Source organism: Eumetopias jubatus, unplaced genomic scaffold, assembly GCF_037043125.1.
Source record: "Eumetopias jubatus isolate StellerSeaLion01/CBP00866 unplaced genomic scaffold, mEumJub1_p1.0 scaffold_7, whole genome shotgun sequence".
Taxonomy (NCBI): domain Eukaryota; kingdom Metazoa; phylum Chordata; class Mammalia; order Carnivora; family Otariidae; genus Eumetopias; species Eumetopias jubatus.
In genome coordinates this window covers 129253342-129278285 of record NW_028274813.1, presented here as the reverse complement: position 1 = coordinate 129278285, position 24944 = coordinate 129253342, and the positions used below count along the sequence as shown (strand labels likewise).

The 24944-nt window shown below is 59.4% G+C and overlaps 1 protein-coding gene across 1 annotated transcript in view; it reads left to right on the top strand.

Moving 5' to 3' along the window:
- Window positions 1-17539, top strand: part of RGMA (repulsive guidance molecule BMP co-receptor a) — a 48417-nt gene extending 30878 nt beyond the window's left edge. The window contains 2 exon segments of the mRNA XM_088025192.1: window positions 9014-9528; window positions 16817-17539. Of these exon segments, the coding sequence (XP_087881318.1) occupies window positions 9014-9528; window positions 16817-17539 (1238 nt within the window).
- Window positions 17540-24944: the final 7405 nt, after the last annotated feature.

The window sequence follows — 24944 nt, the reverse complement described above, 5'->3', positions numbered from 1 at the left end:
TCATGCCGTGCACCTACTGAACATTGGCGGGGGGCTCCCCACAATCAGCCACATCGAGTCTGAAATCCTTAGGCTGGTGCGGCAGGGTCCAGTTAGGAAAACAGAACCACACGGGGGTATTCGCACAGAGGGACCTGAGTATAGGGGACTGGGGCGCTTATGGAAGCACCTTCGGAAAGGCCACTTGGGACCACGGAGGCAGGCGCACCGCAGGAAGCCTATTCCACCCGTGCGGCGTGGGGGACCCAGGGAAGAGGAACTGGGAGGGGGGCCGGGTCTCCGGGGCGGATAGGGTGATGGAAACAGCCCGAGGCCAGCGCCCACTTATGGTGGTATCTAACGGAGCTGGGGAACAAGAGGAAAGGGGTTTGGAGTCCCCTGGCCACCCCTTCACACAGCAGAGGAAAGCACTTCGGAGCTCAGTGACGTTTGCTACCAGCAACCAACCAGTATTTCGGCTCCAGCCAACCTCCGCTGTTCTGGAGGCTGCTGTGCTTCCAGACCTCCATCCCACGCGACCTGCCAAATCCCACTTGCCCGTCCAGACCTGGTTGACAGAAGTTTGCTAGCTGCCTCCACCTGAGCAGAGAAACCCACGGAGGCTTGTTGCAGGAACAGCACGAAGCACCTGGTAGGGTCCAGAACTCCCAGCGAGTAAACGAATCCAGACAGTTATCGTGCTCGGGGTCCCCCGCCCCCCACCGCCACGTTGGACAAAACCAACTCGATCACAGGGCTTGTATTCCAAACGAACCTTACCCCTTTAAGAGGAGGCAGGTTCTTCCCCTCTGCCGGCCCACCCCACCCCTCCTACACAGCCACTGAAACCCGATCTAACCCCTTTGCATGCGGGTAATTTATTGGTCTATTGGGCTTTTCTTGGTGGCAAATTGCATTGTCTTTATTCCTGGGTTCTGGCCTTGGAGCGGCTCACCGCATTCCTGAGACTCGTTTCTCAGGGCGATCCTTCACACCCCCTCCGCGCACAGTGAAATAAGTTTTATTGGGCTTCTTTGTTATGCAAACAGGGCGGTAATAATCAGCCTATTATTCCGAAAGATTGGGCTTGATTAACAGTTCAAAGGAGGTCTCTGAAAGCAGCTAATGCCGCGCTGGTGCATAAATATCTTCCTCCTGCCCGGGTGGGTACGGCTGATGCTCCGAGCTCCCTGCCCCCGGCTTGCTGTTTCCGAGAGGCAAGGCGCTGGGTTGCTATTGAAAGGAAAGGAATTAAGTCAGGCCGGCTGTGAGGCTCTGATTCCTCTCGCGGGCACATCTCAGCCCCCAAAGGAGGCAGTCCGGAGCCCACCTCCCCCCCACAAAAGTGAAGTGTTACATATGCGGGGTGCCGGGGCACGTGCAAGCCCCCAGCCTCCCCCAGAGACCTGGCAGAGCCCTGGGTGGGGGGCTTTAAAAAGGCATCAGATCTGCTAAGATGCTTTGAGTGCGGGGTGGGGGAAGATGAGGGGCCCCTGCTCTTGGGAGGTGACCCCTCAGCTGGGGCGTCGATGGATGATGCAGACCATTCAGTGAGGGCCAGAGCCTCCAGAGGCTGAGGAGAGTGACACGCGAGGGCCGAGGGGTCATCTTCAGTGTTTGCAGGGTGGTCCCATGTGAGCCTTTTCTGTGTGGCTCTAGACAAGAGCCGAGGCCCCTGGGCTATCCCTGGAGGCAGATGCAGGTCCCCAGCTGGAGCTATCTAGAACAGGAGGGGCCGGTCCTGCCCCCACAGGCTTCGGGTGGTGGTGGTGGAGGCTGGCTGGAGGTGGAAACCGGTGACCAGCGACCCTGGGTGTCCCTCAGGCCCCCGGGGTTCTAAAACTCCATGGCGCATCTTGAGAAGCCAACATAGTTTTGTCACAAAGTGATCATTAGATAAAGTGATCTTGATTAAGTCGATGGCACAGAGAGACAAGGAATTCTGGCCCCAATCGCACGAGTCAGGAGCCGCCCTGCCCAAGTACAGAGCGGCTAAGATGGAAATGAAGCTCAGGAGAACTGACTTCCAGTCAGGTTCTTGATCCCCCGGCCCTGTGCCTATTAGCGGTCTTGGATCCATCCAGAGGTGGCCAGAGGGCCAGAAGGGGCCACTTTGCTGTCTGCAGGAACCAGGCAGGGAGGGGGCAGCCATGACCTTCTGTCACCCCAAAAGCACCAAGGGCGGCTCACCCTGCAGAGCCTGGTCTCCTCTTCCTGCCTGCATGAGTTGCAGGAAGATTTGTTTCAACCTCTCCCACTTTCCTCTCCTTGCGTCCTTTCCTGGATGTTCACATCAGAAAAAGTCCAAGGCTTCCTGCCTGGAATTAAGGCCTCATGCTTTTTCTTTTTCTTTTTTTCTTTTCTTTCTTTCTTTCTTTTTTTTTTTTTTTTTTCAGATACGGGACATAAAAATCAGCCCCTCTGTGGTTTCTTTAGCAGGTGACACTGCAGCCAAGAGCTTTTCCTTTTGATGCTGGGCCAGGTTACATTCAGGTTCCTGACCTGGGGTGGCCTCCAGCCCATGATTTAGTGGAGTAGACATGGGGCGGCAGGATGACTCCAACAGGGGGTCGAGGGCCCCTCGGCTCTCCACCCGTGGGGACTGTCCAGCCCTGGCATTCCCTTCTGTGTGACCCCCAGGAAATGACAGCTCATGCATGACCACCTTTAGGCAGACAGGAGCCCTCCAGGAGGGCTGGAGACAAGGCGGGTGGGGGGGGGGGACGGGAGCCCCGCAAGTCTGGTCCCAGCCAGTCCCTGGCCTCTTGAAAGCCATCCCCCAACCCTGAGCTCTAGCTCCTTCATCTGTGGTGGGAGTGCTTGGCCGGGAGCCTTAAACGAGGGCTCACCGTCCATTTGGTGGGTGGTCACTGACCTGAGAACCTAGGGGTGGCGATGGCCCGACGTCAGGAACTGGGTGCGGTCAAAGAAAACACATCTCGCTGTTGGGAATTTCAGGACCTGGATCCTTCTCAGCTGGTGTCCCCCGAAAGGTAGGGCACAAGCACTTTGAAAAGCAGAGAAAAGAGCCCCCCAAAGCCTGTTGGCTGTGTGAGCCTGGGGTGCGTGCATGTATCAAATGGAGAAAAAAATTCTTGCCCGCCAATTCAGAGTAGCCGTGAGGATCTGGCGTTCGAGAGGTTTGCGGTCCACACGGGCCAGGGAAGATCGGGACGTCATTATTGTCATCATTATTTACTCTTTGGAGAAGCCTGTGTGTCCTGTGGGTCACACCCCCTGCCGCCCCCACTGCACTCCCCCGCACGTACGCATGCGCGCGCCGCCCCTGCCCGGTCAGCGCCGGGAAGGGCAGAGCCTCTTCTTCGTTGTCTTTGTGGACCAGAGCCCGTGGGCTCGGCCTGGTGTGTGTGGAGGTACCTAAGGTGAAGGAGGAGGGGGCTATGTAATGCCGCTAGGCCTCAGTTTGCCTGGCTGCTGAATGGGGATAACAAATAACCTTAGGGCCGTCGTAGGATTAATGGAGATACCTGTACAATGTGCTGCATAATAGTAAGTGCTCAGGGCACATTAGCTGTTAGGCAGACCTGAGTCTCCCCCACAAATTACTATTTAAGCGAGCCAAGTTAACACAAAACTGACTTCCACTGAGCTTCCTTCCAGTGTTCTCGGGGTTTGCTTATATCAGCTCCACGGGTCCCTGAAGCTACTGATGAAAGTCCTGACGCATCTCTGTGGCACAGAGAGCAACACTGAGCTCAGAGAGGTTGGTGGATTTGCCCATGGCCACACAGCACTGAGCGCCAGAGCTGGAATTGGACCGTGAGCATCTGCCTCTAGAGCACATACCTTTAAACCCTCCCCACCAGCACCGCCTCCCAAAGTCAGGTCCCCCGGTTCCCGAGAATCTCCAGCGTGGCATTGCCCAGTGACACAAAACCTGTCACTGGCCGCCTTGTTGACCCAGTGCAGTGTCTGGGTGGGGAAATTGCAAGTGCTCTCGTTTTCTGTGTGTCACGGGACCCAAGGTCTCTTCCTTTATTCATTAACAAGAGCAAAAGCGAACTTGTTGAAATTGTGCTACAGGACCCAAAGTTTCTGATTCCGCCATCTCTCAGGAAATGTCTGGGTGGAAGAGGCATCGTGGGGCGCCTCGGACACCAGAGAGGAAGGGATGGCTGCAGGAGAGAAGGCGGGGCCCCGCAGCAGGAGGAGGAGACTGGGTCCCAGGGGCTGGTGGGGGGGAGGGCAAACGAGATGAGAGCTCTCTTCACCGCCTCCTCCATGCCTGTGCCCCTCAAGAGGTGGGAGAGTCATCCCAGCCGAGGTCACCCCTCGGTGACCACAGGTCCTTTCAAGGAGAGGGGACAATGGAATAGCAGAAGCCGAGTCCACCTGGTCTTCTGGCCCCTGGCCAAGCGAATGTCTCCAGTGATCTGGCTTCTGCAGGGGGGCAGTCAGGAGGGCCCAGGAAGGGGAGGAGAGACGGGGCAAGGCTTGTAGTTCCCAAAGCTGAAAGTCAGGCTGCCAGGCATGGTCGGGTTCTGGTGGCAGCTCTTTAACTAAGCTCTCGAACCCACACCTCCTTGCTGTGTCCTCACGTGGCCGAGGGTGAGCCCGCGCTCTGATGTCTCTTCCTAGAAGGACACTAATCCCATCATGGGGCATCCACCTCATGACCTCATCTGAACCTCATCATCCCCCAGAGGCCCCCCCTTTCCAAGTACCATCACATTGGGGTGGGGGCTTCAACATAGAAATCTGGGGGGGACACATTCAGTCCATCCTATCCTCCCCCGGAAAAGACAGTGAGCGTGGTGGTGGGGGAAGTCATCCCGGGTGGCGCCCAGCCAGTCATGGCCGATCCGGGTGGGCTGCAGGATGGGGTGGTCAGTGCACTGAAAACAGCTGTATGCACACTCAGTGCGTCCAGATCCAGGTGGGGGGCAGAGCCCAGCCAGGGCCCCAACGTGAGGACGAGGGCGAGGTGGGGGAAGGGACACCCCAGTCCAGTCCAGTGTCCTCCCTGTCCCCTCCCTGTCCCCTCCCTGTCCCCGCCTGTGACTTCTAGCCTCTTACCTCACGGGGGTGGAGGTGTTTATCCCCCTCTGAGACTTTTGTCAGGGCCCCCGTTTGTTGAGCGCCCACGGGGTCCCAGGCGACCAAGTGCATCTTCTCGTTCAACCCTTGGCAACTCTCTAAGGTGGGTGCTACCTCCAGTTCATAGAGAAGGAAAGTGAGGCAGAGCCAAGTTCCCACAACTACTGGTCGGGGACAGAGCGGGACTTTGAGGCAGACACTCTCCCTCTGGTGCCCACTGCCCACCACCCCATCTGACCAGTGTCAACCTTCACACCTCTCCAGGTCTGTCCCTAGTCCTAGGTGATAGCAACGGGAACATTCTCCAGACCACTGAGAAACGGGATCAGTGGGACTTCACGGGAGCGAGGGCCTGGAGGAGTTCACCCCTGTGTGGACCCTGCCTGGGGTGGAAGGCCTACCTCTTGGGTGCAAGGGCAGCCCCAGAACGACCTCGGTCGCCCCCTGGGGGTGGTGGGCGGAGCTGCCATCACCACTCTTGGGAGGCTCTGAGATGGGGAGGGGAGCAAGGGAGGGAGCTCCACTGAGTTTGAACTGAGAGATGAAAGGCCTAGTTTCCAAGGGTCCAGGGCCTGCGGAGGGGGGTGGGGGTGCCCAGGACTGCTCAGGGTTGGCAGCTGTGTCCCTGCTGGGCTTGTGCCTTGGGAGAGCTGCCTCCTGACCCTTTGCCCCTCTGCACCCCCCTCCCACCCCAAAGGAAATGCCCCATTCACACACTCCGGACTGGCCGGGCTCCAGCAGGTTCACACTTGGCCCTTTCGTGACCATTGGAACGAAAATGGCCCAACTCTAAAGAAGTGTGGCCAGAAGTGTGACCAGCAGCATGGGCCTCCCTTGGGAGCCTGGCAGAAATGCAGAGCCTCGGGCCCACTGAGGCCTGCTGACTCAGCCCAGGCGGTTGGTGTGCATGGGGAGGTTTGAAGAGCGCTGCTCTGAACAGAGGATTAAGGGCCAGCCGCATCTGTACTGGCAGATCCCACTTGATGACCCCCTTTCAGGGCACCTCTGTAGGATTTCGGTCACGAACCCCAGACCTGCTGGAGAACTCTGCCTCTGGGAAGCTGCTCTGAGCCCTTCTCAAGGCTGTGAAGACATCAGTCTCCTATCACCACCTGCGGAGTCGCCCCTGGGTGGGGAAAGAGCCACAAACGGGGGTCAGGAGTGAGACACCCCGCATACCCCACACTGTGTGCAGGCTGGTCCTGCCCCAGACCCCGTTCCTGACCCCTGCCTTCTAACCGCTGCCCACGCTGGAAAGCGGCCCCTGGGGACTGGTCTGCAGGGGCAAGGCCACGGAACGCCTGGGGACCACGGGCCTCCCAGCTGGTGGGGTACTCTTGCAGGGAGAGGCTGAAGGTCACTGGTGGTGAAGCATGCCCTTGAACCACTCAGCGGCTGGTGGGCAGAGGCGATCATATGTGCTAATTGTATAATGTCAAGGAACTGCCCTGGGTGTGGGCTCTTGGGCCCAGCAGGCCAAATGCAAAAATCCTGCTTCAGCTTCTTCCCAGAGACCTGGGGCCAGAAAGGTAGCCAGCTGAGCCTGGCTGTGCCCCTCAGGGAGGCGGGCAGGGCCGTGGGGCCTGGCCCTGGGGCCGCGAGGAGGGCTGGCTGAGCTTAGGCACCAGCCGGAGACAGAGTCAGTAGTTGTGACTTGGCTGTCTGCTGTCCCGGGTCAGCTTTGGCGGAGCTGAGGCCCACACAGCTCCTGCTTGGGTTGCTGCCGTCTGGTTGTAAAGGGGCCGGTGGTGGCCTTTCTCCCCTTTGGGCATGCTGAGCACCCGAGGGGGACCCGAGCCTGGCTGCAGGCAGGGCTCCTGAGGCTGGCGGGCTGGTGGGCGGTGTGGGCACAGCCCGGGTGGCCTCCACTCAGCACAGGCCCGTGTGCCACTCAGAGCGTTTTCTCGGACGTCCCAATCTCCATGATTCTGAGAAAGCATCGCGGGTCAGCACGCCCTGTGCCCGGAATCAAGGAGGCTGCCTGAGCGGGCCATGCGTGGGGGCAGCCGACCAGAGACGGAGAGTAGGTGGCCCCTCAGCGTGTTCCTCTGCACGGCAGCCCCTCCACTCACACCTACCCTCTCTCCTCACCTCACCTCCACCGTGAGGGACTCCTTCACCTTCTCCCACACAAGCCACATTAGCCTTTTGCAAGGTCGGTTGGGCCTTGCGTGTCTTCTGTAGTTTGGCGAAATATGAAGACAGCAGGGCCAGAGAATCTTCTAGCTGCCTTTCAAGGGACACCTGCCGGCAGGAGCACACATCTGTGGGAGGGAGACCTTGGAGGGGGGAGGTTCTCAACAATGCCTTTCCCCTGTTCACCCCAGGTGCCTCTTCATGGCAATTACCCCCCCTCCTTCACCAAATCTGCTTAAGTCAGCACGCCTCTTCAACTTAAAATAAAGCTATGAAAATGGAAACCCTGTAGCTCTTATATCAAATTTGCTTTATTTTTCCTAATACACATTTAAGTAAATCTGCAACTTCTCAAAAGAAAAAAAGTCCACCCAGACTTCACCGGAAACAGCCTCATTTGTCAGCAGTGAGGCAAATACAGGGGAAGTTAGGAGAGCAGCCCGAATGTTAGGACGAGCACGGGCTCCCCCATGCCCAGGTGTGTGACCTGGGCAGGTCAGCTTCAGCTCATGCAGGGGCCTGCGGAGGCCTAGATCTCTAAGAGATAGGCCATCCAGGTGTCCGGGCACAGGGCCGATGCTCAGATGTTCCGTAGCCTGCCCTTAGGTATTTCTGTCCCTGGCTTTATTGGCAACTTAATTTTGGAGGTAAAAAGCCAGCACCACAGAAGCAAACTGACTTTTCCAAGGGTTCTCAAGCCAGGCTAGGGGCCTGGTCAGGAGCAGCTGGAGCGGTCGTTCCATCCTCCTGTGGATCACTCCAGCTTTGGGCTGCAAGCGCAGAGGCCAGGCCTCCCAGCCAGTCTGCCAGCCCCTGTGCTCCTGGAGCCTGTGTAGAACCTTCCTTCCTGCCGCCGGTCTGCATGCCTGGCCACTGAAGTCACTAGGGACTGTGCAAAAGAATCGGGGAGGCCAGGAAAGGGCAGGCTCCAAGATTCAGGTGTGTTAAAGCCACAGTTTTCAGGCATGGTCCCTCGTAGCTAATTGTCACTAAGGTCTCAAAGCTTGTGAGTGACTTTTTAAAAAAACATGAATTAAGGCCAGACCCAAGGCTATCGCTCTCCGTTGCTTCCCAGCATGCTCTCCTAAGCAGGACAGAGGAGGGAGGGATGGAGCAATGGCAACCAAGAGGGAAGCTGCCCTTGCTCTTGCAGACAAGCTGGCCGGAACCAGGCCTTCTGGGACCGGAGCTCTTGGAGTAATCATACTAGCCAACATTCACTGACCTTCTGCTCTAGTCAGTGCCATTCTTGGTCCTTAACCACTCTGACCAACCTCCTAAGGTACGTACTACTATGACTCATTTTCTAGGTAAATCTAATGAGGCACAGAGAAGTCCAGGGCTTTGTACAAGGTCACACAGTAGCAGAGCCCAGGACACATAGTGGGGCTTAATTCCCAGCCACATTTCTGTTGAGCGTGCCAAAATGCTTGGGGATAGCTGTGACGGTGTCAGCAGACGTCAAAGGCCCAAGGGTGGCTTGTCAGCCCCGGGAGTCCGGCTGCCCAGGAACACTGACCACGCCACAGGTGGGAACTGTGGGAGGGGCCTCCACGGGCCCTTGCGGCAGGCCGCTCTGCACGCCTGGCCCCTTGGGGTCACCCCAGGCCGGAGGAAGGCTGGGAAGGGCAGGTTCTGCACCGCACGCCCACCTGCGGGGATGATTTGCCATCGGGGCGAACGTGCAGCGCGGGTGGCGCGTCTGGGAAGAGATGTCCTGGGGCGTGTGCCGGCGGCGCTGGTCCACGGGGGTGAGGAGGCGGGAGCCCGCCGGCTGGCCTTGACAGCATGTCCCTTCCTTCCCCCCCTTCTCCCCGCCCCCCCCCCACCCCGCCGCCAGCCACGTCCCCGTGCAAGATCCTCAAGTGCAACTCTGAGTTCTGGAGCGCCACGGCGGGCAGCCACTCCCCGGCCTCGGACGACGCCCCCGAGTTCTGCGCAGCGCTGCGCACCTACGCCCTGTGCACGCGGCGCACGGCCCGCACCTGCCGGGGCGACCTGGCCTACCACTCGGCCGTCCATGGCATCGAGGACCTCATGAGCCAGTACAACTGCTCCAAGGATGGCCCCACGTCGCAGCCACGCCTGCGCACCCTCCCGCCGCCCGGCGACAGCCAGGAGCGCTCCGACAGCCCCGAGATCTGCCACTACGAGAAGAGCTTCCACAAGCACTCGGCGGCCCCCAACTACACGCACTGTGGCCTCTTCGGGGACCCGCACCTCAGGACTTTCACAGACCGCTTCCAGACCTGCAAGGTGCAGGGCGCCTGGCCGCTCATCGACAATAATTACCTGAACGTGCAGGTCACCAACACACCTGTGCTGCCCGGCTCGGCCGCCACCGCCACCAGCAAGGTAAGGGTGAGGCTGAGGCTTGGGCGGCCCTGCTGTCGCCAGGGCCCAGACCCAGACACCGCCTGCACCCCGCCCCCCCCACGTTCTTATTTCCAGTAAATGGGCTGTTTACAAAGGAATGTTCTAGAGGGTCTTTGTCATGAGCTAAACCGACCGGGAACCACCTCTTCACGTTGCCGAGAGAGTGATATTTCTCAAATGCTGGATGCTGCCTGCTAGGGGTTTGTGAGATCAGTTTTCTGAGGTCAGAACCCAGCAAAAGCATGTCACCTTTTTTTTTTTTTTAATTGGCCAGGGTAGAACAGGCTGGCCTAACCAAACACCGATAGGAAAGGCAGATTGCCAGTGCGTTGTACAGGGGAAGGGTGCACATTTCAGGAAGCTGAGTTCCGGTTGTGCGCATGCGCCTGTGCGTGCTTTCGGACCTGGGCAAATGCCGGGTCCAGGTGTAAAGGAGAAACACAGGCCAGAGCACTAGACTTCAGGCTTTTGGGCTGTTCTTTCTTGCCCTCAAACTGCGTTTTGGTAGAACTCCAGTATTAAATCCCGATAAAAGAGAAGCCTCTCTGCAGGTGTGTCTCCATCATTGCCCCCACCGAAGAACTCCGTCCTTCCTGGACACGTGGACCCAGCACCCCTGGAGGTGATGGCGGTCCTGCCCAGGGGTTCTCACGTTCACACGTTTACAAACTGAACAGATTTTAGAAGATAGTGATTCCGAGTCCCCCTCCAGGCTGGTATGACACCAGATCTCTGGGTGGGCGTGTGTGTGTGTGTGTGTGTGTGTGTGTGTGTGGTTTTTTTTTTAAAGCCCCCAGTGATTCTGGCATGGATGGGGTTAGGGACCCCGGCTTAGAGGCCAGGGCTCAAGGATGCTGATGGGGTCAGCAGGGCTGCAGGCTACCATCCTGCCTTTTCTTTGCCCCGTGCCTAAAAGGAGAGGTTGCAGCCCCAAGGCAGAGCGGCTGCAGTGTCTGGGAACACAGGGAGATGGAACAAGCCAGGATAGAGAAGCAGCTTACTGAGCATCCCAGGGGCCACCCATGCAGCTTTCCCTCCTCCCTCAGGCCAGCCCTGCCTGGCTGGAGAGCTCCCTTTGACGCATCCCGAAAGTGGGATGTGCCTCTCCGCCCAAAGTGCAGTGGGCTGGGAACGCTGAGCTAGCATTTGACCTGGGCCAGGTGGCTCTGCAGATGGGCATGTTCTCATTTGCCATGAGTGGCTATCCCCATCTGGAGCCCCAGAGGCCGCAGAGAGCCGGTCATCTGCTGACCCCAGAAGGCCTCAGACTCAAGTCCTGCTCACAGGGCCACAGCCAGAGGCAGCCACGGATGTGGCCCGTGGCCCAGGCACTTGGACACCCTCATCTTCTCCCTTCCCTACGTGCTTCCAGGAGGGTCTCCCGTGACCCCCTATTCAGACCTCAGCCCGAAGGAGCAGCCTCAAGGCCAGAAGGCTGGTGGGGTCTCAGAGTGCAGGGGATGGGGACCCATGTGCCACCTCAAGGCCTGGCCCACCAGAGCCCCCGAGGGGTTCCAGATTGGCAGTGGGTCTGTTTTCCTAGGAAAAGCACGTTGCAAAGCGACACGTTGGCCAGCGCCAGGCTGGTCCACAAAGGGCGTTTCTGTTCCTTCTTGTCCCTCCACGCCCCACAGGAGGACAGCGAGGTGACCTGGCAGCCGGGAAAATTCCCGCCATCTCCCTCTGCCCTGGTGGCCCCCACATGCCTCCAAAGGGTCTCTTTCTGGGCCCAGCTGCAGGATAAGAAACAAGTGGGTCTTTGCCCTGTGGACGCCCTAGCAGGCCCTTGGCACCAGGCCGTGCAGCCTGGTGGGCGGCAGAATTACGGCCAGCACTCTCTCCAGCCTGGCCGCCCTCTCAGCCCTCCGCAGAATGGGGGGGGCCTCGTCAAGGACCCAGCCGCCTTCCCTGGGGCCCCTCCACCTACCCACCTCCCTCCTTCCCTAGAGCCAAGATAAATGAACGCCAGGAGCCTGAGGCTACAGCTTCTAAATCCAGCAGCAAACAGACTGTGGGAGGGGACCCCGCCTCCCTGTCCCACCCTGGCGGGGGCACACAAAGAAGTCTAAGGGTATGAGAGCGACGTGTACCTCAGAAGCCTGGCCCCTCCTAACCCAGGCTGGTATGAGCACCAGATGTGATAACAGCACCAAGCACAGACCTGGGAGGAATTATGGTTTGTGACCGGCGAGGCAGGGGGGTGGAGCAAGAGCCTTTAGGGCACGTCCCATCGGGTCCCGCAAGCTGGGGTGACATGCCCGGGCTTAGAACCCCTGGATACCACACTCAGCTCTTCCCAGGCACAGCCTGGGACCCTGAGCCCAGCGATGCTGTCCCCAAACCACATGGATTAATGATCCAGGCACTTGAGGGTGTTCTTCAAAGGCCCACTCGGTTCCAGGTTCCCAGGCATTGGGCAGAAGTGCCCAGTCAGGGATGGGAGCACCTCTCTTCCTACCCCAGCATGGAGGCGCCAGAGAGTAGGGGGCTCCGCAGCAGAGCTTGACCAACCCGGCCCCTCTCTGCTGTGACCTAGGGTCACCTCAGTCTCCCCAGCAGGCTGAGAGCCCCGCAGCCTTCCGTTACCTCCTCACCAGCCAGGAGGCAGCACGAGGCTGGGCCCCCGGAGACCCAGCCGTGACAGGGTCCGTGTCTGTGGCCCAGTCGGTCTCAGGCCCCCGGGCAGACCGGGTTACCCGGGTGAGAGACACCAGTCTCTGCTTTCCAGCTTGGCCTGCCCGCGCCTGTTCTCTTGGGCCTCTGGTGCGCAGGTGCGTCAGTTTTGTTCATTCGTTGATTCCGCAGATGTTGACAAAACACCGCTTTGGTGTCAGCCTCTGTGCTGGGGTGGGGGGGGGCTTCCTCCCTCCTGGCCACTCCCAGGCTGATCGTGGAGGACCAAAGCAGGCAGAGGGGTGCTTGGGGTGGATGCAGGATGCTCTGCCCGGAGCACTGGGGAGGGCCTTCTCCAAGTCCTTTGCAGAGCTTGGCTCGGAAGGACAGGGGCAGAAGACTGGCGGAGGGACAGGGACTGGAGGGCAGCCTGGAGCCTCAGGGGAGGCACGAGAAGCCAAGGGGCTGTTACGTCTGAGGGGGGTTTTGCGCCTCCCCCCAAGAGCCCTCTGCCAGGCTCTTCTGCCCACCTGAGCCCACTGCCCTCGGCCCTCCCCTCACCCCGAGGGGCCTTGGCTCGTTTCCCGGGACCCCGGCAATATCCAGCCCGGCCCATCCCTCCGGTTCTCATAGGTGGCCAAGGTGCCGTGTTTGCCAGCCCAAGCTGACATTTTAGCCAGCCTCCCGCCACCATGGGACTTCCTTCTGTGCTCAGCCCCCAGCTCCACCACCCTCCCTCCAGCTGTGTCGGGAGCACCCCCATTGTACAGATGAGAAAACCGAGGCTCCGGGAGGGGAGGAGCTCGCGCCTCCGCCTTCCTCCCCCCTCCCCTGTGCTGGTTCTGCCTAGAACTCACCATCCATCCCACCGCCTAACTCATCTCCTTGGTCTGTCGCCCCCCTGGAGTGTGAGCTCCTTGAGGACAAGGCTCTTGGACTCTTTGCCCGCCTTGTGTGGGTACAGCCCCTAGCACCAGGCCTGGTGCGGTGAAGGGGCCTCGGGCCCCCCTGGGAAGGGGGACGGCAAAGACAAGAGTGGCAGCCGTACCCCTGGCCGAGCTAGCAGCGAACCGCCCGGCTCTCGACAGGCCCCTTCATGCTGTGACTTGTGGTGGAGTCCCTGGTGCTGGTGCCAAGAAGAGTCTAGTAGGCTGTCAGCCTTCCAGGAGCCTGTCTCCACGAGAGATGACTGTTAGAGGGAAACCAGCTTTTCCTGTTCCAGGAGACGGATAGCACTTGGAAACCAGCAGCGCCCCCCCGCCGCCCCCCTGCTCCCCGGCACACCAGGCAGCGACACCGGAGCCCCTCGTCGCTCGCCCCCTCCCCAATGGCAGGACCACCCACTGCCCAGACCACCCTGGCTGCACCTCCCGCCCCCCCCACAGGCAGCATCCACAACGGGGCAGGCGCAGTGGGATCGAGAGAAGGAAGCAGCAGGAGGTGGAGCTATGAAATGGGCATTTTTGTCGGCCAGGGTTGGCAGGGTAGCGGCAGGCTCCTGGGGTCCGATGGGTAGGGCTTCAAGCGGGATGGAGGGGCTGCGGCCACCTGTGACATCCCACAGCAAACCTGGGGTGCACTGCTTCGCAGGACTGGGCGGTGGCCTCCCCGGGAAGCATGGAGAAATCGAGTCCGGTGCCCCAGAAGCCGTGCCCGCCCCCAGGCCTGGACTCTGGCAGGGCGCCCGGCCTCCGGCTTTGGAGCACCAGCCCCTCCTCGTGCCCCATGTGGACAGCAGAATGTGTCCCCATCCATCCTGACCATTCACCGGGCCCCAACAGGCACAGCGCCAGGGGCCCCAAGACATCCAGGGACCCATGAAAAAGCTTTCATTTGTTTTCAGGTCAGAAGGAAAAATCAGCATCATCCAACCTCAACTGTATTCGTCGACACCAGTGCGGTCACAAAATGTAATTTTAATGTTTGTGGAGGGGGCCCACAAAGGCCCAAGAGTCTGAAGTCCCCAAAATTCCCAACTGCGGCCTGCCTCTCATCCTCAGCTTTCTGAGTATCAGGCTGGGGGGCGGGGGTAGTTTCTCTCTGAAGGTCCAGGCCCCTCGCGCACTCCCGGCCCGGCCCAGTCACCCACACGCTTCACCAGTGTGAGCAGTGATGAGACAGCCTGGACACCTCCGGCCTGGGCCCTGTTGGTTTGCTCAGCCTAGAACTTTAGCTTTGCTCCTGAGACTCCAGGCTGAGGCCGCTCCCTGCCTGCTGCCCCCTCGGCCTCCTGTCTCTGCCCCTGGCGCCACACACACACACACACACACACACACACACACACACACACACACACACACACACACCCCGCCCTGTAGCCACACTGCCTGGCCTATGGCCTGGCCCCAGACCGTACCCTGGGCCCCGGCCTCTCCGGGCCCTCGGCCCAAGCTGAGGTCCTTCACAGCTCCCCTGCCTCCCCCTGCCCGCAGGACCTGCTTGCTAGGCCTTCATTGTGCCTCTCCCACTGCCACATTGCCCAGGGCGCCCAAGCACAAAATTCAGCCACGGCCAGGACATCCGGGGCCCCCTCAGCCTGCAGGTACGGTACCCCTCAAGGATCCCATTACACAGCTGGCTAGGCCTCTCCCCTCCTGGGGGCAGGGGACAAGTTCTAGGACTGGTGGCCCAGGGGGGTGAGGGCAATGCACAGGTTAGGGGTCGGGGCTTAGGGCACCCACCCCAAAAGGCCTGGGTGCCCTCTTGCCCCATGACCTGGCCTCCCTCCCTGGCCTTGGGCCAGAGTTCAGGTTCCAGCTACCCTTGGTTCAGGGGGCAGGGGTCTTCAAGCCCCCGGTGGTAAAAAGTTGGCACCTGGGCATAGGAATGAAGGGGGGGTGGTGGTTTCTCTCCCACATTTGACTCCTGTCTCCAGCCCGCGCAATCTTCCTAGTTAGGATTAGGTGGGGAAAGAGCAGCCTGGCCCTTCAGCCAGGATAACAAGGGGAAATGCTCGCTCCCCAGGCTGTTTGTCTCCATCCGTCTCCCAGGCCTTCCCACCCTGGGGGCTTGTGGCCAAAAAGAGCCCAGGGGCTGGAAACCAAGAGACTAAACCCCGTTCTACCTCTTGTTGGCTGTGTGACCTTGCGCGAGTCCCTTGACCTCTCTGAGCCTGACTTTTCTCCACTCTAAATGAGAGGTCATGTCATCCGCCCCACCATCTGCTTCTCCTCCGGCAGCTCGGCCCAGGCCCTCACCCCCGGCTGCAGGCGCCAGCAGACATGGGCCTCCCTGCCCCTCACGGGGGCCGCGTGCCCACCCTGGAGCCCCCACCCCGCCCCCCGTCTTCCTTCGTCTGACTGCTGCCCTCCTCGTCATCTTCCCCCCGCTCACCTCCGAGGCCTGGCTGGGTGACCACTCAGGGCAGCCCTGCCACAGTGGCCTCTGCAGGCCTCGGCCCGCCCGTTCTTTCTGTGAGCATGAGCCTGTCCGCATCCACCTGCCGTTACGCTCAGCCAGGGGCTGACAGCCCTTTCGAAGGCATCTGGCGGCAGGTCTGCAGGCAGCTTGAGAGATCACGTGAGATGGTTGGGGACCATCTTAGTTGCCTGTCACTGCTATAACCAGCACCACAAACTCAGGGTTTCCAACGAGCAGAAATGTCTGGTCTTGTAGCTCTGGAGGTGAGAAATCTGAAATGAGTCTTTCAGGGCTAACACGAAGGCATTAGGAGGGTCCGTCCTTCTCGAGGCTCCCAGGAGAAATCCGTCAGTGCCTCTCCCAGGCTCTGGTGGTTGCCAGCATCCCTGGGCTATGGGCACCCCCCACTCCGGTCTCTGCCTCTGTGGAAAGAGCCTTCCCCTCTTCGATGGTCCCATCTCCCCCTGCCTCCATCTTAGGAGGACACGTGTGATTCTATTTAGGGCCCACCCAGCTAATCCAGGATAACTTGGCCATCTCAGTGTCCTTAACCTAATCACGTCTGCAAGGTCTCTTTTGCATAGAAGGTAACATTCACTGGTTCCAGAAATTAGGGTCTGATATCTTGGGGGCCGTTACTCAGCCTACTATAATAGATAATGAAGTTTTATTTTTAATTAGCTGGGCTTTTCTTTTTATGGTCCACCTCTATATATAGTAAATGAGCTGGTTTTCTATTTAGGGGAGTGATTGAAAGTTCCCATTCTAAGTCCGCTTTTTTTGTTTTGTTTTGTTTTGTTGTTTTCAATAAAGCAAGTTGGGTTTTGTGTTTTTTTTTTTTTTACTAAGTTTTTCATTCCAGTATGGTTCGCATACAGTGTAACATTAATTTCAGACGTACACTGTAGGGATTCAACAGTCCCGTACGTTCCTCCCGCTCACCAGGATAAGCGCGCTCTTCATCCCCATCCCGTTTCCCCCAACCCCCCCCACCCACCTCCCCTCTGGGAACCATCTGTTTGTCCTCTACAGTTAAGAGTCTGTCTCTTGGTTTGTCTCTCTCTTCTTTTTTCCCCTTTGTCCTAGAGTAAAACAAGTTGTTTTAAAGAAAAAGATTAAGTGCATAATCATGCAGGTGGCACCAAAAGGTGACCAAAATGGGGAGGGACGGCTTGGGGCATCATGGGGGCTCCTCCCGCCCCCAGCATCGCCAGCATGGGCTGGGCCTGCCCTGCATCACCATCTCGGCACCGCTAAACCCCTCTCTCCGTCCCCTTCCCCCTCCTCCCTGCAGCTCACCATCATCTTCAAGAACTTCCAGGAGTGCGTGGACCAGAAGGTGTACCAGGCGGAGATGGACGAGCTCCCCGCCGCCTTCGCCGACGGCTCCAAGAACGGCGGGGACAAGCACGGGGCCAACAGCCTGAAGATCACAGAGAAGGTGTCGGGCCAGCACGTGGAGATCCAGGCCAAGTACATCGGCACCACCATCGTGGTGCGCCAGGTGGGCCGCTACCTGACGTTCGCAGTCCGCATGCCCGAGGAGGTGGTCAACGCCGTGGAGGACCGGGACAGCCAGGGCCTGTACCTCTGCCTGCGGGGCTGCCCCCTCAACCAGCAGATCGACTTCCAGGCCTTCCGCGCCAACGCCGAGGGCCCCCGCCCGCACAGGCCAGAGGCCGCCAGCCCCGCGCCCGCGGCCCCGGACACCTTCCCGTACGAGACGGCCGTGGCCAAGTGCAAGGAGAAACTGCCCGTGGAGGACCTCTACTACCAGGCCTGCGTCTTCGACCTGCTCACCACGGGCGACGTGAACTTCACGCTGGCCGCCTACTACGCCCTGGAGGACGTCAAGATGCTGCACTCCAACAAAGACAGGCTGCACCTGTACGAGAGGACTCGGGAGCCGCCGGGCCGGGCAGCCGCCGCGGGACTGCCCCCCGCCCCCCGGCCCCTCCTGGGCAGCCTGCTGCTCCTCGCCCTGCTCCCCGCCTTCCTGGAGGCTGTGGCCGTGTAGGGCAGAGAGGGGCGGCTGCCCGTCCCTGAGCCAGTGGGCGGCTGCAGGAGGGCTGGGCCGGCGGGGGTGGGGGGATGGGGGCGGGGGGGGGGGGGAACGGCCCTGCAGGGTCTGCAGGGGTCAGGAGAGGAGGCAGCCGCTGCCGGCGGGCTATGGACGGTTACCTCAGAGCTGCCCTGGGCTGTGTGCTGGCAAGGGCTGGGGCAGGGGGTGGCCTCTCCCCCCCCCACCCCGCCCCCTCCGTCAGGGGGCCGTGAGAGGTCGTGGTGACTGGTGCTGTGATGTTTGTGACAGTTGAGCTGTGTGAGGGGGGAGCCGCTCCCCTCCACCTGCCCCACAGTGTGAATGTGCAAAACAGAGCCCCTCAGGCCGAAGCCCCCCCACCCCTGCCCTGCCAGAGACACTGGGATTGATCAGAGTCGAGCTCCTCCCCGCCCCGCCCCCCCGCAATGCACTGAAACAGGCCCAGCCGACCGCTGCCCGTGCCCGCCACACGCACACACACTCACACGAGCACACTCGCACACACTAAGCTGAGGGGCTGAGGCATCCGCGAGGCTGGACCCCCCCCCCCAGGCGGGGCCTCCTTTCCCCTCGGGCCTTAGGACGACTCTGGGGGGCTGCTCGGCATCTTTAGCAAATTGTCATCCTTGACCCAAAGGTTGTGCCCGCCTGGTGCCCTCCTGCCGTGGCCTGCCTGTGAGCCGAGGAGAGACTCCGGCGCGCAGCCTGGCTGCCGGGTCCCTGCTCCACCCGGGTTAGCAGGCCCCTGCCTCCAAGCCGGCAGCTGGGTCAGCAGGGGCTGTCAGCACGAGGTCTGAGCGACGCCGCTCACGGGCTCCCATGCTCCTCTCGGGCTCCTTCCCTCCCCCGCCCCGTGCTTAGGAGGTCACGTCCTCATTTCTTAAACGTTGAAACAGAAGTACCCCTTGCTTTCTGTTGCCTTCTTTCTGGCAGGTGGCAAGAGCCCCGGGGCAGGGGAGCTTGGGCTGCAGGGCGTGGGCAGGAGGCGCAATGGACAGGGCCAGCTGGCCTGCCCTGATCCTCTTCGTTCCCCTGACCTGCCCCCCAGAGCCCTGCTCCCCACCAGTCCACCCACGTCTGCAGGCTGGGGAGAGGAACAGGGTCTGCAAGCTTCTCAGCCCCGAGCATCCCTGGCTGGTCTTGTCCCTCGAGTCCCCTCCCTTAAGCCCGTGGCCACACAGCCAGGAGAGGGGGCTTGCCGCTGAGAGCCCTGGCGCCCACCTCCGGCCAGCGCGGGCTGCCCATCCAAGGAGCCCTGAACCAGTCCCGCCTCCGCTGCTGTCCCAGAGAACCGGGCCAGGCTCCACGCGCAAAAGGGGCCGGAGGGCGGTTCCCACAGCCCCGCACTGTCCCGGCCCTCCGGTCTCGGTCTCGGGGCAGCCCTTCTGCTGTTCCCCAGGGACCTCTCATACACTGGCGCAGGAGGCTCCCCGCCTCCCCTCCAAGAGGTCCCCTTTCTCTGCCCGACCCCAGGGCAGGCAGGTAGGAGGCTCGGCCCCGGCCGCCCTGCTGGTTTTTAGATGGTCCCTGTGTTGGAAGTAAAAAGTGAAGCACTTTATTTTGGTTGTGTTTGATCGCGTTCTGCTTGGAAGTGGGGACCCCTCACTGCGTCCTTGTGTCTGCGACCTGTGTAGAGTGTCACCGCATGTACATATTGTAAATTATTTATTAACGGCTAAATGCAAGTAAAGTTTGGGGGTTTTTTTGTTTTGTTATTTTCTTTTGGACTGCGTGTTGGAATTTGCTTTCTGAATAGACTGGCTCCTTTGGAGGGGTGGAGGGTTGGCTTCGATGGGGGGAAGGCCCCTGACGCTGTGTACGTCCGGGCGCAGCTAGCCCATGTGTGTGCGCACGTGAAGGGGAGCTGCGGACACTTGTGGGCCGTGAAGCCATTTAACGGAAGCTCCCTACTTCTCTAAAATTATTTTTTCTCCTTATGGGGCTTGAGGGCTCCAAGTGTTCTTGCCCCAGTGAGGCTGGAACAGTTTTGGGGACAGATGATGGCCACATGGCAGAGGGGCATGAAGGGGGTGGGGGGCAAGAGGTTGGGTGGGGTGGCCTCAGACTCAGGATGATGCCGTGTCGGCTGCCCCCGTCAATCTAGGAGCCCTAGAGCTGGGACTGTGGCTACTCCTGCTCACACAGCCCAGGGCCAGAGTGATGGCTCCGCAGAGGGGATCAAAACTTGCTTGGAGCCAGGTTCCCTACTAGCTGTCATCACATTTCACCTCTTAAAAACCACTCGATGAGTCAAGAACAAATTCATGCCCATTTTACAGACAAAGAAACAGAGGCTCGGAGAGATGAATTGATTTGCCTAGGGTCCTTGGCAGGGCAGACCCAAGAGGTCCTTTTTTGTCCTGTCTGGGCCTGCTCTTAACACCAAATGTCATAAGGGGGAATAGCAGCACCGTTAAGCCAGGCCACATCCCGGGTTCTCCCCTTTCCTAGCCCTGTGACCTTGAGCAAGTCACCTAACCTCTCTTGAGCCTCTGATTCCTCCTCTGTAAGGTAGGGAGTGCCTATCCCATACGGTTGTTGGGAGAATCGGTGAGTTAATTCCTGTAAAGGACTCAGGACAGGGCCTGGCACACAGCGAGTGTGCCAGGGCTGGTATCCCTGTTTTCCCAGGGCAGGAGGGGTTGAGTGAGGCTGTGGGTGGGAGGAGAGGGGAGAGAGCCACACAGACCCTGGGAGCTTGGGAGGGGGGTAAGCTGAAAGGCTGGCGAGGGCAGGAATCCAGAGAGTGAGCATGTAACCCATCCAAACCGAAGAAGAAGGTCAAAAGCAGGAAGGGAGAACCTTCTAGAACCCAGGTTCCCAGAGGGAGCATGAGATTCCGGTCATTGGCAGGTAGCAGCAGACTGGAAGGGACAAAATGAGTCCGAACATACCTACACATCTTCTCTTGTTGCCCCAACTGTCAGGACCGGTAGGCCTCTCTCTCTCTCTCTCTCTCTCTCTCAGTAGTAGCCGGGGTTGGAATAACTCACAGGGGAGGCGCCACGGAGGCAGCAGAGCCTCTGGCACTTGACCAGCGCGGAAGAACCGATGATGGAGAAGCCAGGGCACACAGGATTGAAACTAAAAAAAATCCCGTTCACCATCAGATGAAAATGCTGCGGCACTTGCCAGAGAATATTCTTGGTTTGGAATTCGTTCAGGACCCTAAACTTAACCAGCTGGAACTCTTTCCCAGTACCATGCTACTAGTAGCCCATGAACATGGAAATTTGCATTTCATCATGAATATGGAACACGGAGTCTTGAGCTAAATGATCCCCAAGAAGTGGCTTCATCTTGCACTGCCGGCTGGGTTTGGAGCAGCCTCCTTTGCCAGCGAGATGCGTGCGGGCCAGCCGGCCTGGAGGTAAAAGCATTAGCAGATGGAGGTGCGTCTCCCCTCGCTGCACCCCAGCACTCTGATGTGTGGCAGAAGCTCTTGGAGATTTTGTGTGGCCAACCAGAATTCATGAGGAGGGAAAGGGCTGCTAGCAACACACCCATGAGGGTCATTCATAACGAAGGGGTCAAATTCTGGGGTGAAAACCCTCACCGGGACCCCTGCGCAGAGACGCATCCGAGCCAGGCGTGACTGGGGCTCATCAGTGATGCCAGGGAGCCCCGTGGAGCGGGGCGGGGGGGGCGCAGCACTTGGTCTCGGGCTGCAGGCCCGCTTGGCGTCCAAACTGGCTCTGCCCGTCACTAGTTGTGTGGTCTCCTTTGGATTTTTGGAGCCTTGGAGTCCTTATTTGTAACACGGAATTATGAGTCCCTCCCTCCCGAGGTCATTATAAAAATGCAACGAGCTCATGCTCATACACTGCCTCGCACATGGGCCCCTGAGCAGCACCGCGAGGCCACCCAAGATGGCGGTCGCTTCCCTTGGCAACGGCGCATGCTCTGCATTCAAGCGCTAACTCCTTCCGGGCCGCCTGTGCTGGGGGCGTCTGGCCGAGTCCCCACAGACAGACTTTCCTGCGTTCTCGCTGGAGAGACCGGTCAGTACACAGTGACCCGATCGGATGTCCCCGGGGGACAAGCACCGCAGGGGAAAGGGACGCGGGCTCCTCAGAGAGAGAGAGAGAGAGACCCACCCGGACTGGAGGAGGGTGGGGAGGAGCTTTCATCCGGCGGGGTGGGCGTGGGGGGGAAGGGGGGACCTCTGAGCAGATCAGCTGCGTGCATTTGGGGGACGGGCCAGGCAAAGAGCGGTGGAGACCCTTTTGGGCAGAGGGCCTGGCCCGCCAGCGGCGGCGTTTGAGGGGCAGCAGGAAACTATGGGACTGGACGCCCTGAGCGCACGGACCGGGGTCCAGGTGAGGCTGACGAGCGGCCGGAGGGAGCACTGCAGGCCCACCAGCGAGGGTCGGAGACGACGTTTTGTTCCAGCTGCCAGAGGAGGCCGTTTGCCGCCGTGAGCAGGGGCGGGAGGTGTCCAGCTTGGGTTTTAATGGAATCCTTCCAGGGAGAAAGAGGAAGCCGGGCGCTCCAGCACGGAGTTAGTCAGAAGTGGGATGGGGGGGGTGCCGGAGGTGCCACGAATGACCCACTTCGGGGCATAACACGATGGAGCTGCAGGCCGGGTTTGCGAGTGGGAGAACCAGGGGTGGGTGCTGAGCGCCTGGGTAAACTGTGGCGCCACTCACTGAGCCACGGAGGAGCACGTCTAGGACACAGAAATCAAAATTTTACTTTGGGACACAGTGGAAACCACATGCAGCTGAGTTGTCTTTAATTATTATTATCATTATCATAGATTTTATTTCTTTATTTTGAGCGTAGGGAGGAGCAGAGGGAGAGGGAGAGGGAGAGAGCGAATCTCAGGCAGACTCCCCGCTAAGCTTAGAGCCGGTGGGTGGCCTCCATCCCCTGACGCTGAGATCATGACCTGAGCCTAAACCAAGAGTCAGATGCTCAACAGACTGAGCCACCCAAGCGCCCCTGGATTGTCTTTCAAACTTAAATTAAATGATGTACACTGCCCAGGACCAAATGTTTACAGAGCGCAGGGCTCATAAAAGGAGCTCCCAGGACAAAGGGAAGGTGTTGTCCTTGAACAAGCTGGTTGCAGTGCTGTGGTTAGTAAGATTGGCAGATGTCACTTGGTGGCTAGTCCCAAGGCCACGCTCCAGCAGAGAATCTCAGGAGCCCCACACCTCAGGGGGGCCCAAGGCCATATGCTTGGAAAAGGACAGCTGGGCTCCCCAAGATGGGGCCTTACCCCAAATACCAAATTAGGCAGGGACCAAAGTTCTGATCGTGATGGGGAAAATGATATTAAAATTGTAAAACGGAAAATTCAAAGAATAGCAAGGAACCCCTGGGAGGGGCGTTATCGACTCCCCACAGCTACTGGCTGGTGTGCAGGAGCCTCTGTGGGCTAGAAGGAGGCCCGTCCCGTTCCTGGACTTGCCTCTTGCTGGCTGCGTGACCCGGGACTTAAGTATCCTTGTCTGCACAAGGAATGTGGTGGCCCCCCTGCAGGGATGCTTGGGAAGACTGGTGCAAGAAATAACAATATAGGGAGCACGCCCCAAGCAAGCCTTACACCCCAACAAGCATCCACTCCCTCCGCTTCTCATCCCACTGGGTCACACAGCCTTCGTGGGCTCACTGCCTGAGCCGGTGTCCAGGGGAAAGCTCCAGCACGCTAGGCAGGCCCCTGGCCCTTCCTGCTCCCAGGCTGACTGAGATCGGGACAATCCCACCCTCTAGCCTCACACGCGGGTCTCTCCCACCAGACACTAAGGGCAGGGACCCTACTTTGTGCCGTGGGTTCATCTCTCAGAGATGCTCCAGAAATCACATCTCTTTGGTCTGATTAGCCTTACTTGTCCAACTCTTGAAACAATTGAAGAGTTCTTTGTCCAGCTCCCACCTTGGCTGGAGAAGTTTGGTGTTCTGGCCAGGGGTCGGTGGGAACCCTACATGCCCTAAGCAGGAGTCTAAGGACCTCTAATTCCATGGAGGCCCCCATTTTCCCTGGGGAATCAGCCCCACCCCCCCGAATCTGTGGGCCAAGAACCCCACTACCTGTTTCATCAGCTTCCCCTCAGCTACCTTCCCCATCCTTCCGGGCTTTCTGCACTTTTGACCATTTGATCACTTCCTGCCTGTGACCCAGATCTACGCCCTGAAGGAGAGGAACAGAAAGGAACACTCTCAGGAAGGCCCCCAGCAGAACGGACTTAATTAAGAGATGGCAGGAGCGCGCGTACAAGGCGTGGCGTGGTGGGGGTGTTTCTGGGATCAGGGGACGCCGTCCCAGGCAGCCTAGACCCCAAGGCCAAGGCAGCCACATCACCTTGTCCAGAGGAACACTGGGACCGCTCATGGATTCTTCGCATTCGAACCCATTCCTGCTCACCTCATGCCTCCCTCCCGCAGGAACCAGACAGAGGCCGCTTAAGGCCTGATGCGTTTGTTTTGTTTAAAGTGGTGGTCAAACCTACTCACCGTGTGGCAGGCGTGAGATGCAACCTCATTCTCAGTGTCAGCTACCTCCACCAGGAGGGCACAATCACAGCACCTCCCCCACTCTCTCCTCCTGAAGAGCGAACACCTACCTACGACCCTGACCTTGAGTCTTGCAGTTGCTTTGACAATTTTCATGACACCCCAGAAGGCAGATGCCATGGCCTAGTTTCCAGATGAACACCCACACCCATGCCACCTACCTACTCTTCCCTCGAGGGCGGAGAAGGGGCTCGGTGAAGTCAATCCAGGGTTCGGTCCTGGGTTAGCAGGGAGTGAGGTTAGACCACGGCCGGGAGACTGGGTGAGTAGAGGGAATTCAAACCTGGACCCTGAAGAGAGGAAGGATGGGAGAGATGATCCCTCAGATCTGAAGTCTGAGAGGCTTAGGGTTCCAGAAGGAGACGGCGCCAGGGTGGGTCAGCATGGTCCAGGGGTGGTCATCAGCTTCCCCAGGTGGGGGAACAAGCCTTCTTAGCAATCCCAGACATGATCCAGCTGCTGCTGTAGACCCCACCCCCATTTTAATGGGGACTGGAGTCACCCCAGCATGACAGCTACGTTTTTTGGCCACCTGCCATGTGTCAGGCACCCTGCCAAGTATTTGATCCAAGCGCTGATTTATCATGGTGGAGCCCCCTTCTGGCCACCTCCCTCCTGAAGTTCAGGTGGCTTGAAGCCCAGGCTCCATCCAAGAGAGGGGGCTTGGTTCGCAGGGCTCGCGGGTGGCCTTCAGGTCTAGGGCTGGGGGCCTGGACCACCAGAAACCAAATGCCAAGGTAAGGGCCAGGGCCCCTCTCCCCTGGGCATTACAGGACAACAGCAGCATCCCCCACCTCACCCCTGCAGGAAGGATTAGGACTGAGTCACAGGGCCTGCCGGAACACGATGACACGGGTGCAAA